At 45.5% G+C, this 14978-nt stretch overlaps 1 protein-coding gene across 1 annotated transcript in view; it reads right to left on the bottom strand.

Moving 5' to 3' along the window:
* LOC309553341 (dual oxidase maturation factor 1-like) overlaps positions 1-14978 on the bottom strand; it is a 133836-nt gene that overhangs the window by 27120 nt on the left and 91738 nt on the right. Inside the window, exon 4 of the mRNA XM_082254408.1 lies at positions 5183-5317. Within this exon, the coding sequence (XP_082110534.1) occupies positions 5183-5317 (135 nt within the window). The remainder of the gene's footprint in view (positions 1-5182; positions 5318-14978) is intronic.

The following is a 14978-nucleotide window of genomic DNA, read 5'->3' as shown; positions in this document are numbered from 1 at the left end:
CAATAACATGTAATTATCTATATTTTGTAACAGTCAGTCATAGGATTTACCAGTGCTTTCTTCACAATATTGCCTGAACAAGTTTGGAATCTGCAATCATTTTTTTTTTTTTTAGGGGTCCTGCCCTTTTTCCTGATAAATTGCCTGAAATATGTGTGCTGCCGAAACATCTCCCTTAGCCTATACAGTATGTGCTGCCAAAACATCTCTCAAAAGAAATGCAGTAGCCAAAACACATAATTGCTGAAGATCTAATCTAAGAACATTAGTTACCTTCAATACTTGTTGGAAACTAAAATGTGTAAGAAGAGTTGAGTGCCAAAGCTACCACTCCAACTATCAGCTTTATGCACAACAATTTAAGTAGGGTTACAGCTAACAATGCATACCAAGTAATTACTAAGGAAACACAACTTTCTAAACTGTAGGCAAATGTCTAAATCTTTGGATAAATGTGAATATGCATCTGAAAGCCTAATTGAGACTTAGGAATTTGGAACTTAGGAACTTAGGAACTCCAGGAAAGGTACCTGTCGCAGTACTAAGTGTGAATGGTGTTTTTGGGGAGACAACAGCATAAGGCAGGGGTGGGGAACCTTTTTTCTGCCAAGGGCCATTTGGGTATTTATAAAATCATTCGGGGGCCTTACAAAATTATCTACTTAAAAATGTGCCTGTTATATTTGGTCAAACATTTAATTAACTCACCCCTAATGTAATGGCTGCAACTGCTTCTCTTTGGTGAGTGATGTTAGCTGGTATTGATGATGTTGCTACTTGCAACTGGTTTTCCAGGTTTGCGTCGGTCAGTCTGGAGCGCAGTTGACTTTGTGGTGGTAAGTTTTGAAAAGAACTGCTGGCGAGTAATGCTGGTGGGCATAGATGGCTGGTACTGCTGGTGGGTACAGCTGGCTGGTTCTGCTGTGGGTACTGCTGGCTCAGGCTGGTACTGCTGGCTTGTACTGTGCTGTTGGTACAGCTGGCTGGTACTGCTGTGGGTACTGCTGGCTCAGGCTGGTACTGCTGTGGGTATTGCTGATTCAGGCTGGTACTGCTGTCTGGTACTGTGCTGTGGGTACTGCTGGCTTAGGCTGGTACTACTGGCTAGTACTGCAGGCTGGTACTGCTGGCTCAGGCTGGTACTGCTGTGGGTACTGCTGGCTGGTACTGCTGGCTGGTATTGTTGTGGTTACTGCTGGCTGGTACAGTGCTGTGGGTACTGCTGGGTGGTACTGTGCTGTGGGTACTGCTGGTACTGCTGTGGGTACTACTGGCTCTGGCTTGTACTGCTGTGGGTACTGCTGGTTCTGCTGTGGGTACTGCTGGTTCTGGCTGGTACTGATGGCTCTGGCTTATACTGCTGTGAGTACTGCTGGCTCTGCCTGGTACTGCTGTGAGTACTGCTGGTTCTGGCTGGTACTGCTGGTTCTGGCTGGTACTGCTGGCTCTGGCTTATACTGCTGTGGGTACTGCTGGCTCTTGCTGGTACTGCTGGCTCTGGCTGGTACTGCTGTGAGTACTGCTGGCTCTGGCTGGTACTGCTGTGAGTACTGCTGGCTCTGGCTGGTACTGCTGGCTCTGGCTGGTACTGCTGGTTCTGGCTGGTACTGCTGACTCTGGCTGGTACTGCTGTGTGTTCTGCTTGCGGGAAATGCTGGCTAGCAGTGGCGCCGCAATGGAGGAAGAGGCAATGTTTCCTGTATTGGTCACAGGCAGAGTGCATTTGATATCAATCCTCCTGTGACTCACTCAGACTGTCACAATGGAGCCAGAACTATACGGGAAGCATTGGCTCCGTTCTGACAGATCAGCTGAGAGACACAGACTCAACTGCATGGGGGGCCGGACCAAATGACTTTGAGGGCCGCATACGGCCCCCGGGACGTAGGTTCCCCACCCCTGGCATAAGGAATGGAAAGCTGAGTTAAGCAGGCTGGTCCAGGTGGAGATGCGGTTGGATGAGAGCTATAGAGCCCTCCACTGGTATGTAACCCAAGTGTGCCCATGGACAGCAGACGACAGTCCAACGAAAGGCTTTTGCTATGGCGGCCTGGGGCTGTTATTAGAGAGGCTGTCTGAGGACCCCGACTTTGGGAGCGATTTGGAGTGGCGTTTGGAGGAAATATTGGAATACAGAGAACAGATGCTGAATGTCTTGGACGTGCACTGGGCACTGGAAGATTTGGCATTTCTAGCATATCAGGAATGGGAGCTGGAGATCGCCTACAGACAGCTGCTAGACTCTGCTCAGCCCCGGGCCTGGACTCCCCTTGCCTGGGAATATCCAGAAGTACCAGCTGACAGTCCAGAAATCCTGACTGAAGAGTGGGCAATGTGGCACAATAATAGTGTGCTTTGCTCACCTGCACCCACGGTTTTGGATGCGGAGGTCTTATGGCGGATGCAGCAAGTGCTGACTCACCTTGACAAACCTGTTACTGCACAGGATGAGCTTGGGTGGAGGAATGCCTCTGTCCAGCCACTGGATAAAGGTATGGGAGAAGAGGAAGCCATCTTCGTTCCCCAACCATTGATCACAGCCTTAATTAACTTTCCATCAGAGGATGATATGGAAGATAATTCACCCGCCAAAGTGTTGCCACTGGGCCCAAGTGCCACCAGCCCCTGCCCTGGACTTTCAGCAATTCCAGAAACTGGGGATTTAATAGACTTTTCTGCTGAGGAGGAACCTCCCAGTGAGCCTGCAGCGGAAGAGCGGGCATCCAGGCACAGCGTGGCTGACCTCTGCCTGCAACAATTGGTGACCCTGGAAGATGTGTGCAAGGCCACTGACTTTTCAGCTTATGTTCCTGCAGAAAAGCTGGCATCAGGGCCTAGTATTACTGAGCTCTGCCCAACACCAACAGCAGCTTCAGCCACCCAGAGAGAAGAGGCAGCTGACCTTTCTGCTACACCACTGATAGGGACATGGTATTTCAGGTCAGCAGCTTGTGTGGAGTTACAAGAAACTTCTACAGCAGAAGCGCTGACAACTAGATAGAGGGTCCAAGACCTCTGCCCCATACCTGCAGCAGTCCCGGAGGCCCAGGGTGAGAAGGTGGTGGTCACTCCCCAGCAGCAGATCAGGATCCAGGGGGAGAAGAGACAAGAGGTTGTCGTCCTCCCTCCCCAACAGTTAGCTGGAGTAGATTACGTGGAGTCCCCAGCAGAAGTGCTGGCAACAGAGCAGAGTGCGGCTTGCCTCTGCCCTAAACGTACAAAAGATGGAGTTCCTGTGATAGTGGATGGGACTGCATTAAAAACCTCTATATCCCAGGGATGCTGGGCAGTCGGCCCAGGTCCCCAACAGCATGAGGGAGTGAGTCCAGCAACCCTGTCTTCTCTCCAGCAGCTGAAAGGACTCCAGAGAAAAGGGCCAGTCCACGCTTCTTCCCTACAGCAGGTATGTTCTGCGAGAGAGGCAGAGGTTGGCTGGGTGAGTATTGCTCCCTTTGGGACAATTTGCTTGGGGTACTGTGTGGGTATAGACATTGGGGGGCTGGAACTACAGATTACTTTCAAAGTCAACCCGTTTGGGGTCCCCTCCTGTGTTAGTCTCCTTTCGGAAGCAGAGAGATGTGACGGGAGTCACTTTGGTTGGGGGGCCCTTAGAACACAGCTTACCATGCTTACATGCGCCCTGCTGGGACAAACCTACAAGCTATGTGGAACTTTGTCAAGGAAGCTGCTGTGATGGATTGACTCTTTGGGACTTGTTACCCGACTAACTCAGGTGCAGACCGATTGGAGGTCTGGTACCTGGTTTGTCTACCTTTGGGGGGAAGATATGTGACGGTTCGCACCGTCACTGACAGTGAAAAAACTATGTGACAGATAAATTGATGGTTTGGATTGCTTCAGTTGGTCAGACTTGTGACAGGTGCATGTCATCAGCTCAAACACCTGTCTTCCATGCATTGTAAATTATGCTGATTTGCTCACATATTGTTTACGGTGGGTTCTCACTTCTCAGTATTTACACTATAATAATGTATATTATATCTTGTTTTACCTTTGGTGCCGGAAGTCTGGGCTTCCAGGCTGACTTAAGTATGCTGAGCTAATTAGCATGTGAATAATAACCTTGTCTAGATGGGATTTGCCATGAGTCAGCTGTACCTCGTTTTCTCACCATTGTGTGATGCTTTATGTAAATATTCAGGTCATTGTTCATGTAGTGACTGTCATGCTTCTCAAGTGTATAAAAGTTTGCTACTTGTTTTAATAAAAGAGTCAGTTGTTTCCAGACACATACAAGCTAAGTTTTCAGGCTAGTTTTGTATGACGGCGGCTGGGATTTGATATCTATGTTCATGACTGGGAGGAAGCCGTATACTGACGGAAGACCACAAGTACAGTGTGGGTCTGAGGTTCCGTTACAGATCTTTTGCTGTATTAGAATTATATTGAAGCCCAAAGAATCTTCAGAATCTGACACTTCCAGATGTCAGATACCTGGTCCCCAGCTGTGCATAGTTGTGGATCTCACCTGCCCATAGATTGCTACTGTGTCCTTTAGTGAGAAAAGGGCCACCAGGAGGAACAAAGAAAGCACAGTGGCATAGCTCCCAACTGTCCCTTATTTGAAGGGACTGTCCCTGATTTGGAGCAAAGTTCCTCTGTCCCTCCCTACTCCTCATTTGTCCCTCATTTTGGTCTGATCTATAAAGTTGTATATAAAATGTACTATTAATCTTTCAAAAAGTGTTCCCCAGTGTAACCCTTTCATCCAAATTCTAAATAGCTGCATTTGTAAATGTCAGAAGCCAGTATAAATGAATAGTAGTGTTAAAAAAAAGTGGGGAGGTGAATATATATATATATATATATATATATATATATATTGTATAAAAACTTTCTTGCAGAGGGCAACTTTTTTATATTTGTACTCTAGTGACACAGTCAAAAGAATTGGTGCACATGTATGTAGGCAGGAAATGGCAGAAAAAAAATGGTTGAGGAGATCAACAGCACTGGGATACAAGAAACATGGTAAATTAAAACAGTGTTTTCTAAAAACAAAAAAAAAAAAAAAAAAAAAGGTGTTTCTAATACACATTTATTGGAGAACTTAATCAAGTAAATGGTTCCATCTTCTTCTGGTGAATTATTGCTATTTACTAAATATCATTGGACTACACATTGTTAATAGAATAATTATCAAAGTGTTAAAAGAAAATACCTGCCAGAGTAATATTTAAACCCCTTAATCCAACCCATAATCCAATACTGGCATTCACCATAGCATGACTGAAAGACTTGTACACAGTTGTGACAGTTATAGATCCAACCTCCCAGTCACGAGTAAAGTTAACACCTGTAGAGAAGGATAGAAAACACACAGGGCATGTATAAATTTAGTTAATCATCAACCATGACACTGTTATAACTTTGCATCAAACTCTGCATCATTCCTTTCTCTTTGAGGTATAAAAATACATTCTCATATTTAAATGATCAGATTTACATCATTATACAGTATGTGTAAAGGATTTGATTAAAAGCCAGGTAATCTATTAAATATATAAAAAAGGCAGCAAATGTAAGTCATCTGGATTGTCTGCATCTGATTTAATATGAGCAAAACATTTTCCCTACATTTCTATCTCTAAATGTCATTACTGGTGCTGAGAAAATCTGGTCATATTTTTAACTTGCATTATAATAGGAATATCATGATATGCCTTCAATGGGACTAGTTTTCTTTGAAGGTAAGGGGCAGCCCTTAAAAAATATTCTGGCTTAAAAATGCATACTAGGCTTACAATCTACTTTTTATTTTGCAAAATCCTTCATCATAAATAGAGTCTTTATGAATTAGTAATACTTCCTATTTCTATAGCACACGTTCCTGCAGAAAGCTCTAGAGTTTTGGGTGCTGCAGCAACCACCAGCTGGAGACTGGATCAGAAAGCCACAATGAAGATATTTGCCAGCACAACACGGATCATCAAGTTGAGTCCAAACAGTTTTTTAATGAAGCATGATCACATCACAAAAAGACAGTGCAACATTTCGGAGGCACGCAAGACCCCTTCATCAGGCATGTCCCTGCATTGCTGGACCCAACTTAATGATCTGTGGTGTGCTGACAAATATCTTCATTGCCTCTACGAATTAGGTCACTGACCTTCTGTTGCACTGTTCCTTAAGCCTGGTCTATACAATAAGAGTATCAGAGAAATGATCATCTGTTTTTTTTTTTTCTTGCTAGTCCCATATTGAAAACAAATATGTTACTAGAGTTAACCCGCAATGATGTAATGTATTCAGGGCCATCTTATCAAATGGGTACGCTGGGCAGTTTCCTGGGGGCTCCACTTGCCCGGGGGGCCCCACCTGCTAAGCGACCCAGTCCCTGCCAAGCATTAGTCCCGATTCCCGTGTGCATCCCACTGCAAAACTTAGCAGGTGGCAAGCGCCTGTCGGCCCTGCTCTGCTGTAATGCCACTTGGGCCATGGATGGGGAGCCCCCGCGGGAACAGGCACACACAGAACAGTCGAGTCTGACGCCCGTCCATGTGTGTGTTCACCGGACCCAGACGCTGAACTTGGAAGCTGTCATTAGCCTGGCACTGTTGTACCAATAAATATCACCTTATCGATAATTTGCATTTTTATTCTCGTGGGTGAATGTGTAGGTAGGGCCCCAGTGCACTGCATTGCCCTTATGCTCTTAAGATGGCACTGAATGTATTGTATTGTAATGAATTCTTTAATTTCTGAGCATGTATGGCCTTGGTCACCTGATTTTTTATAGATGAATACTGTACTGATTAAATAAAAATCATTTGTTCTGTTATTGTACGAGAATTTTTATTTTTTGCAAACGTACAGCTGAAATAGTTACTTTGATTTCCTGTAGATTATACCTAATATTTCTTTATTTCCACACAGAAGTCTAGAAAACCCAAACTGATAGCAGTCCATGTAGATCATTCATTGGAAAATATGCATCTGCAAACTCTTTTTTTTTAAGAGAAAAGGTTTATTTGTTGCATAGACACCCAAAAGAAAGGTGCAGGAGCACATACATTAACCCCCTTAGCGGTATCCCCGAGCGTGACTCGGGGTGGATTTTTCCTGCTACTATCGGTATACCTGAGTCACGCTCGGGGTGGATGTGCAGAGCGTGCAGCGGGGTTCCTTACCTTCTCCTGGCGATCCAGCGATGATCTCCCATTACTGTGATCGCCAGCCGAGATCCCCGCCGCTCGTCTGTCGGTATGAGGACTTCCTGGTTCCGTTCCCTGCAGCAGCAATGCTGCATGGGAGCGGAACTAGGGAGGGAAATTCAAAGTTGTACAAAACACAAACATATAAAAAAGAGGTGATACAGTGTAATCTGAGAGGATTACACTGTATCACTTTGGTAAAAGACACAGTGCCCTTTCAGTGCCCCTTGCCATTATCATTTGTGAGAAATAAAATCATTTGAAAATGGCATCAAAAAAGCGCTGTCCTACAAATGCGCTTTTGGATCAGCTGAGCGACTGCGACAGCGGCAGCGACACAGAGCTGCTCGCAGAACAGAGTGACAGTGAGTCGTGGGGAGATTTGTCATCTGACTCTGACACCGACATTGATCCAGAAAATGACGCCGATGATCCTGCACCTGACCTAAGCGATGTGCGCACTTGGTGCCCTCTAAACAGTGATGCGGACCAGGCAGCGCCCCGGAGATTCCGATTCACTGGATCTCCTGGGATGAAGGTTGATGTGGAGAGTGACAACCCTCTGGCGTACCTGAAATTATTTCTAACTGAGGTGGTAATTCTAAAAATCATCACTGAAACCAACTGCTATCATGAGCAGCAATCCGTTACGCTGCGTGCCAGATTTTCCAGATGCAGAAAATGGGAACCGGTCAGTAAAGAGGACATATGGAAGTTTCTGGGACTCATCATCCTTCAGGGGGTGGTGGGGAAACCACTCTAGAAATGGTATTGTACCACCAATAAGATGCTGGCCACTCCATTTTTTGGCACAGTGATGTCCGAATATCGTTTTTCACTGATCATGAAAAATTTACACTTCGTCAACAAGGAAGAGTTTGATGAGGCCACGCATCCTGCGCCCAAACTCAAAAAAATCTAGGAGGTGTGCCAAATGATTGTCACCAACTTCCAGCGGACCTATGTGCCAGACAGGGATGTCAGTGTGGACGAAAGTCTGATGGCCTACAAGGGACGCCTGAGCTGGATACAATTTATTGCATCCAAAAGAGTGCGGTTCGGCATCAAATTTTATATGCTCTGTGAATCGTCCACAGGATATATATGGAATGCTATCATTTACACCGGGAAAGGTACCAAGTTCAATCCCAGGTACAGCGGCTATGGGATGGCCACATCCTTTGTCCTTTCACTGCTGGACCCACTGCTGAACCAGGGATATTGCGTGACAACAGACAATTTTTACACCTCTCCGAAACTTTATGAGGTTTTGCTCCTAAACAAAACAGATGGGTATGGTACTGTTAGGCCAAACCGGCGTGACATGCCATCAATGTTTAGCAGGAAAAAGCTAAAAAAGGAGAGATGGTTTCCTTTCAAAAGGGTAAAATGATGGCAATGCGAGGCGAGACAAAAAGGACGTGTGTCTCATGAGCACCGTGCACAGCACCTCCACTGCCATGGTCCGCACAAAACATGGAACAGATGTGCTGAAGCCGCAAGTCATGATTGACTATAATCACACAATGGGAGGTGTCGACCGAGCCGATCAGGCAATGACATTTTACCCGGCGATGCGGAAGCAGCAAAAAAAGTACTACAAAAAGATTTTCAGGCATCTCCTTGAACAATGCCTTTGGAACACCTATATCCTTTATAAAGCAAACACTACCATACCTCTTGTTTATTCGGATTTTATCTGGAAGGTGGCTGAGCAGATTTTCGTCAACCACCCGATGCCATCAGTATCTGCTAACAGACCCGGACGACGCGCTGTTGACGTTGGCAATCCAGAACGCCTGACAGACCGTCACTTTGTAGACTTTGTACCGCCAACCGCAAGAAAGTTAGAGCCTACCAGGATGTGCGTTGTTTGCTGTTCCAAGAAGGATGGCAATGGAAAAAAAGTGAGAAAGGAAACAAGGTACTATTGTCCTAATTGCAACGTCGGACTTTGTCTAGTTCCATGCTTCAAACTGTTTCACACTCAGGATGTGTATTAAATTTCTTTGTTGACAAATTTCATTATTTTTCATTGCATTATTGAATACAATTATATTATTGATTAGATTATAATTCATGTGTTTGTGTTTCAAATTGATCACATCTGGGATGTCTACTAGAGTCTTGTTTTGGTAAGTTTTAAGTAAGTATTTACTAAGAATTGTAGGCCTTCAATACATAACGCCAAATTTCCATGCAAAAAATTGTACCGCTTTTGGTACATAATTCCTGACATAATCATACTGCCAGGGAGGTTAACAATATCTTAACTCATGGTATAGTCAGCCCTCATTGCAAGAAGGACAAAGACATTTAAGCTGTTTCTCGAATAGACTAAACTAGGATTTTTATAATTTCTATCTATTTGAAGATTGCAACAGTTATTTTATCTAATTCATATCCCCATCTGGCATGGCAGTGTGTATTACCAACATTTTTGCAAAGTTGACACATGTGGGTTGCTGTCACATTTCTAAGACTTCAAGTGAATGAAAACCCTTACATATCCCCATTGAAGTGACATGTCATATGTTTAAAACCACTTTAACCACCTCCCACCCGGGCCATTGTAGATATACGGCCGGGCGGGAGTCTCGTCCTTCTGAATGGACGTTCCGGAACGTCCTTCAGAAGGAGAAAGATCGCGCCGCGTGGGCGCGCGCAGCGGCGCGATCTCGATGTGCCTGTGTCCCTAGGACACAGAGCAACAAGACTCGGCAGGAGGGCCCTGTGATTGGCCCTCCTGATCACATGACGGCTGTGTCCAATCACAGCCGTCATGTAATGTCAATACAGCCGTTGTAACGGCTTCAATCTCTTCTCCTCCTGACAGATCCTGTCAGTGAGGAGAAGAGCAGAGGATCGATTCTGCAGCCGGGGTGATCAGTGAGTATTTATGATTACTCACTGATCACAGGGGGGGTCTGTGCTGGTAATCAGATGATTGATTACCAGTGCAGCCCTGGGGGGAGGGGGTGCCACTAAAGCCACCAGGGATGCCCACCCATGACCACCAGGGATGCCCACCATGGCCACCAGGGATGGCAAACAGGGCTCAGAGAGCCTGCCAGTGGTGCCCCCCTATCAGTGCTGCCCACCAATGCCATCAATCAGTGCTGCCCACCAGTGCCCGTTATTGCCATCTATCAGTGCCGCCCACCAGTGCCCATTATTGCCCACCAGTGCTGCCTATCAGTGCCCATCAGTGCCCCCCATCAGTGCCGATCAGTCCCGCCCATCAGTGCCACCTATCAGTGCCCATCAGTGCCGCCTATCAGTGCCCATCAGTGCCCATCAGTGCCGCCGATCAGTCCCCATCAGTGCTGCCTATCAGTGCCCATCAGCGCTGCCTATCAGTGCCCACCAATGCTGCATATCAGTGCTATCTATCAGTGCCACATATCAGTGCCCATCAGTGCTGCATATCAGTGCTACCTATCAGTGCCCATTAGTGCTGCATATCAGTGCCACCCCATCAGTGCCACCCCATCAGTTCCACCCCATCAGTGTCTCCTCATCAGTGCCTGTCAGTGCGGCGTCATCAGTGCTCATCAGTGCAGGAAAAAACTTATCCATTTACAAAATTTTATAACCTAAACAAAAAAACTTTTTTTTTTTTTCAAACTTTTCGGTCTTTTTTTATTTGTGCACCAAAAAAGAAAAAACCTGGCAGTGATCAAATACCACCAAAAGAAAGCTCTATTTGTGGGGAAAAAATGACACAAATTTGGTTTAGGTACAGTGTTGCATGACCGCACAATTGTCATTCAAAATGCAACAGCGCTAAAAGCTGAAAATTGGTCTGGGAAGGAAGGGGGTTTAAGGGCCCAGTATTGAGGTGGTTAACTGTAGCCTTGCAGTCCCTGGCAAAGTGTACTCTTTCCATGAGCAGGTCTGTCTCCCATAACAACAGGAGCAGATCGGCACCACAGAGGTTCCCAACCTGTACACAGGTATGGAAGAGTTAAGTGAAGTGCATGCATGGATCCCACACTGGGGGCATGGCGGGACCCCATGCTGTTACTGGGAGTAAGGCAGCCGTGATTTGCTGGACAGGTGGAGAGGGCAAGGGTTCTGCTTGTTTCTTTCAAATGCACAAGTGACCGTGAGGATGTATATTACATTGAGAGAGTTTAAAAGAGTGCATTCTTCTGTTCAAGTAAAGGTAACCTATGTGTAAGGGATGTGCATGTGTAAGGCATTGACCCTATCCAAAGTGCCTAGCATAAAGGGCTGTACTAACTAGAGACAAAACATAACAGTTTTTTTTTTTTTTTTGCCTCTTGGGATAAAGGTTTTGCATTAATAAATAAAAGCTCATAATTTTAATCAGCCCTGCCAATAATTAGTGGTGTGTCTCATCCACGTAAACTCATACATGGGAATGTAGACTGCACTATTACTGTAAATATAACCTAATATAAAAGAAACACCAAACACAATTCAATTGGCAGTTAAATGGCCGCGGCACTTTTATTGGCATAGATAAATAAATAAATAATGGATCAATAAATAAATAAATAAATAATTCAAATAACTTTATTAATTCTAAAATTCTAATAAATATTGAATAAATTCAAACTCCAAATAAATATGCAAATAAAATTATCACTTAGTCATAAAAAAATTCAAGCGAATCAATAAATAAATAAATAAATCAGAAGTCCCCCCTCATAATAAGGGTGACAAGCCACATAAAAGTGCTGGCGACAGGGATGGGGGGGAGGGGAGCTCGCTACGCCGTACTAGACCAACTGAGCCCGGAGCCCTCACGCATCCGCTTATATATCCCTATTTGATCACATGACGGAAGCTTCTAGAAGGTCACGTGTCCTCCCGTATGACGCAAAGTCACGTTTTTCCCGCCCAGAAGACCCGTGCGCGCCGCGCGGCTTAAAGGTATATTCAAAAGTTATTTATTTTATTTTTTTAAATATCTTTATTTAAAAGTACAGCGGCAGCCACAGTCCCTGCGCCTCGCTTGCCATTCTGCTGGAGAGTTTTTGCTGTGAAAAAAAAGGACTTGCTGGCTGGATTACCAGATAAAAATAGAAGAAGGAAAGCCTATAAAATGAAATGAATACAAACATCACATCTAGTAACTGGTGAGCTGCAATATAATAAATGTTCGCTTTTGGGTTTAATACTGCTTTAATTTGGATTCTTGGAACTTCATGCCATGCCCCCAGTGTGGACTCCATGCATGCACTTCACTTAAAGTGTAAATCCACCCTAAAACTAAAAACCCTATATCTACAGACATCCACGCGCCAACACTAACCTATCTAGCCATGTAAAGAAGAAATCAGTATACTTACCTTTTTTAAAGCTGATCCCACCCAATATCCAGCGAAGGAAGCTCTGTAGAGGACACGGCCGACAACGGCTGTGAAATGAAGGGGATGTGACATCACCCATAGACTTACTATGGGGCTTCCGTTGTTAGATGTGTCCTCTTCACTCATCTTCACAGTGATGCCACGGCTGACAGCTCAGCATAGTACCGGGTTGGATCGGCTTAAAAAAAGGTAAGTATACTGATTTCTTCTTTACAGGGCTAAATAGGTTAGTGTTAGATCGTGGCGGTCTATAGCTGCAGGGATTTTAGTGTTAGGGTGGACTTCTACTTTAACTCTTCTGTATCTGTGTACAGGTTGGGGACCTCTGAGGTGCTGATCTGCTCCTGTGTTTGTGATGTCCTAACGCAGGGGTCTTCAAACTATGGCCCTCCGGTTGTTCAGGAACTGCGATTCCCATCATGCCTAGTCATGTCTATGAATGTCATGAGTTTTACAATGCCACATGGGATGTGTAGTTCTGCAACAGCTGGAGGGCCGTAGTTTGAGGATCCCTGGTGAAACTTATATAGTTGACATCAAAGTAAATTTGACCTGGTGCAACAAGTGTCTAAGGTAACAAAACTGCTAAAGTGTAGGTAGTGTTTGGTTCCTGCAAGTACCTGAATTAGTCTTCAACTAAAGCCCTGTTTTCTTGTAGAGCTTCTTGGTTCCTAGGCTCAGACTATACTTGGGGTTTTACCCTCTCTCCAGATTAAGATTTTTTTTCCCCACAGGAATAGGGCTTGAGAAGTCCAAGCCCTATGAATAGCCTGTGCATATCACTCAAAGGGCTTTAAAGAGACATACAAATCTATCTAAAGACTAGGTACTTGTAGTCAACCCAAAGAGCTCATATCTCAGTACTCTTGTTATTCTAAATCAGGTCAAGTCCCTATGAGTGCCAGAAAAAATAGCTTTTTGCATGTTAAAAATAAGCAATTTCTAAAAGCTGCACATATTTTCCATTTGGGTTTAAATGTTTTATGCATTAGAAATTAAAATTACAAAATGAACTACAGACTTTCTTGGAGTTAAAAAAAAATCACATTAGAAAGAAGACAAGGTGAAGTATAATTCATTTTTATTTTAGAAAGTGCTTAATGTGACAGGAAACAAAGCACATGATTAAGAAGGGTTTGATGAAAACAGCACGCTGTTTGAGGATCAGTTACTGCACTACCCTTTAACTGCTACACTATATTGTCAAAAGTATTGGGACGTCTGCCTTTACACGCACATGAACTTTAGGCCTCATGCACACAGGGCGTTAGAAGAAACAAAAATTCTGACGCCGGAAAAAGCAGCTGTAAAAACATGCTTTCAGTAGCTTTTTCCATTTGCGTTATTGCACGTTTTGCCACGTCGCTTTCAGCAGCGTTTTTTTCTGCCTCCATTCAAAATCAATGGTTCCCTATCGGAGCCTATTGATTTGAATGGAAGTCGCACCGCAAGTCGGATCATCCTGATCCGACTTGCGGTGCGACTTGCGCTATGAGAATCTTGAGGGGGGACCCCATGCCAAAATGGGAAAAAACGGCGTGGGCCCCCCCCGGCCCCCCCCCAGGTTCCAAACCAGGCCCTTCAGGTCTGGTATGGAATTTGAGGGTAGCCCCACACCGAAAAAACAGCGTGGGGTCCCCCCAAAATTCATACCAGACCCTTATCCGAGCATGCAACCCGGCAGGCCAGGAAAGGGGAGGGGGCGAGCGAGCAGCCCCACCCCCCCTGGACCACACCAGGCCACATGCCCTCAACATGGGGGGTGTTGGTGCTTTGGGGCAGGGGGAGCTCTGCACCCCCCACCCCAAAGCACCTTGCCCCCATGTTGATGAGTACAAGGGCCTCATCCCCACAATCCTGGCCGGTGGTTGTGGGGGTCTGCGGGCAGGGGGCTTATCGGTATCTGGAAGCCCCCTTGAACAAGGGGGCCGCCCAGATCCCGGACCCCCTCCCTATGTGAATGGGTATGGGGTACATTGTACCCCTACCAATTCACCCCATAAAAGGCAGTGTATGTGAATAACGACAGGAAACGTTTTGGAAAGTTTATTTAAAATCTTCATCTGGTGTTCTCCACTCCGGTCTTCTCCACTCTGTTCTTCTCCCCTTCCGCTCTTCTGCCCTCCGCTCTTCTGCTCTTTTGCTGTCTGCTCTTTTGCTCTTTTACTGTCCACTCTTCTTCTTCCTCCGGTCCTCCTCAGACGATGTCTCCGGTTATTATGCCGTTCTCCGGTCTCTGCAGCTTAATATATAGCAATTAGGGGTGTGGCCTCTCGATGACGTCACCAGGAGGCCCCGCCCCGTTATGTCACAGGCGATGCCCCTAATGGCTATATATTAAGCTGCAGAGACCGGAGACCGGCATAATCACTGGAGACATCGTCTGAGGAGGACCGGAGGAAGAAGAAGAGTGGACAGCAAAAGAGCAGAAGAGCAGAGGGCAGAAGAGCGGAAGGGGAGA

This window comes from Pelophylax lessonae, assembly GCF_965119305.1.
Source record: "Pelophylax lessonae genome assembly, chromosome: 4".
NCBI classification, from domain to species: domain Eukaryota; kingdom Metazoa; phylum Chordata; class Amphibia; order Anura; family Ranidae; genus Pelophylax; species Pelophylax lessonae.
The sequence above is the reverse complement of the archived record's forward strand: the minus strand, read 5'-3'. Positions and strand labels throughout refer to the sequence as shown.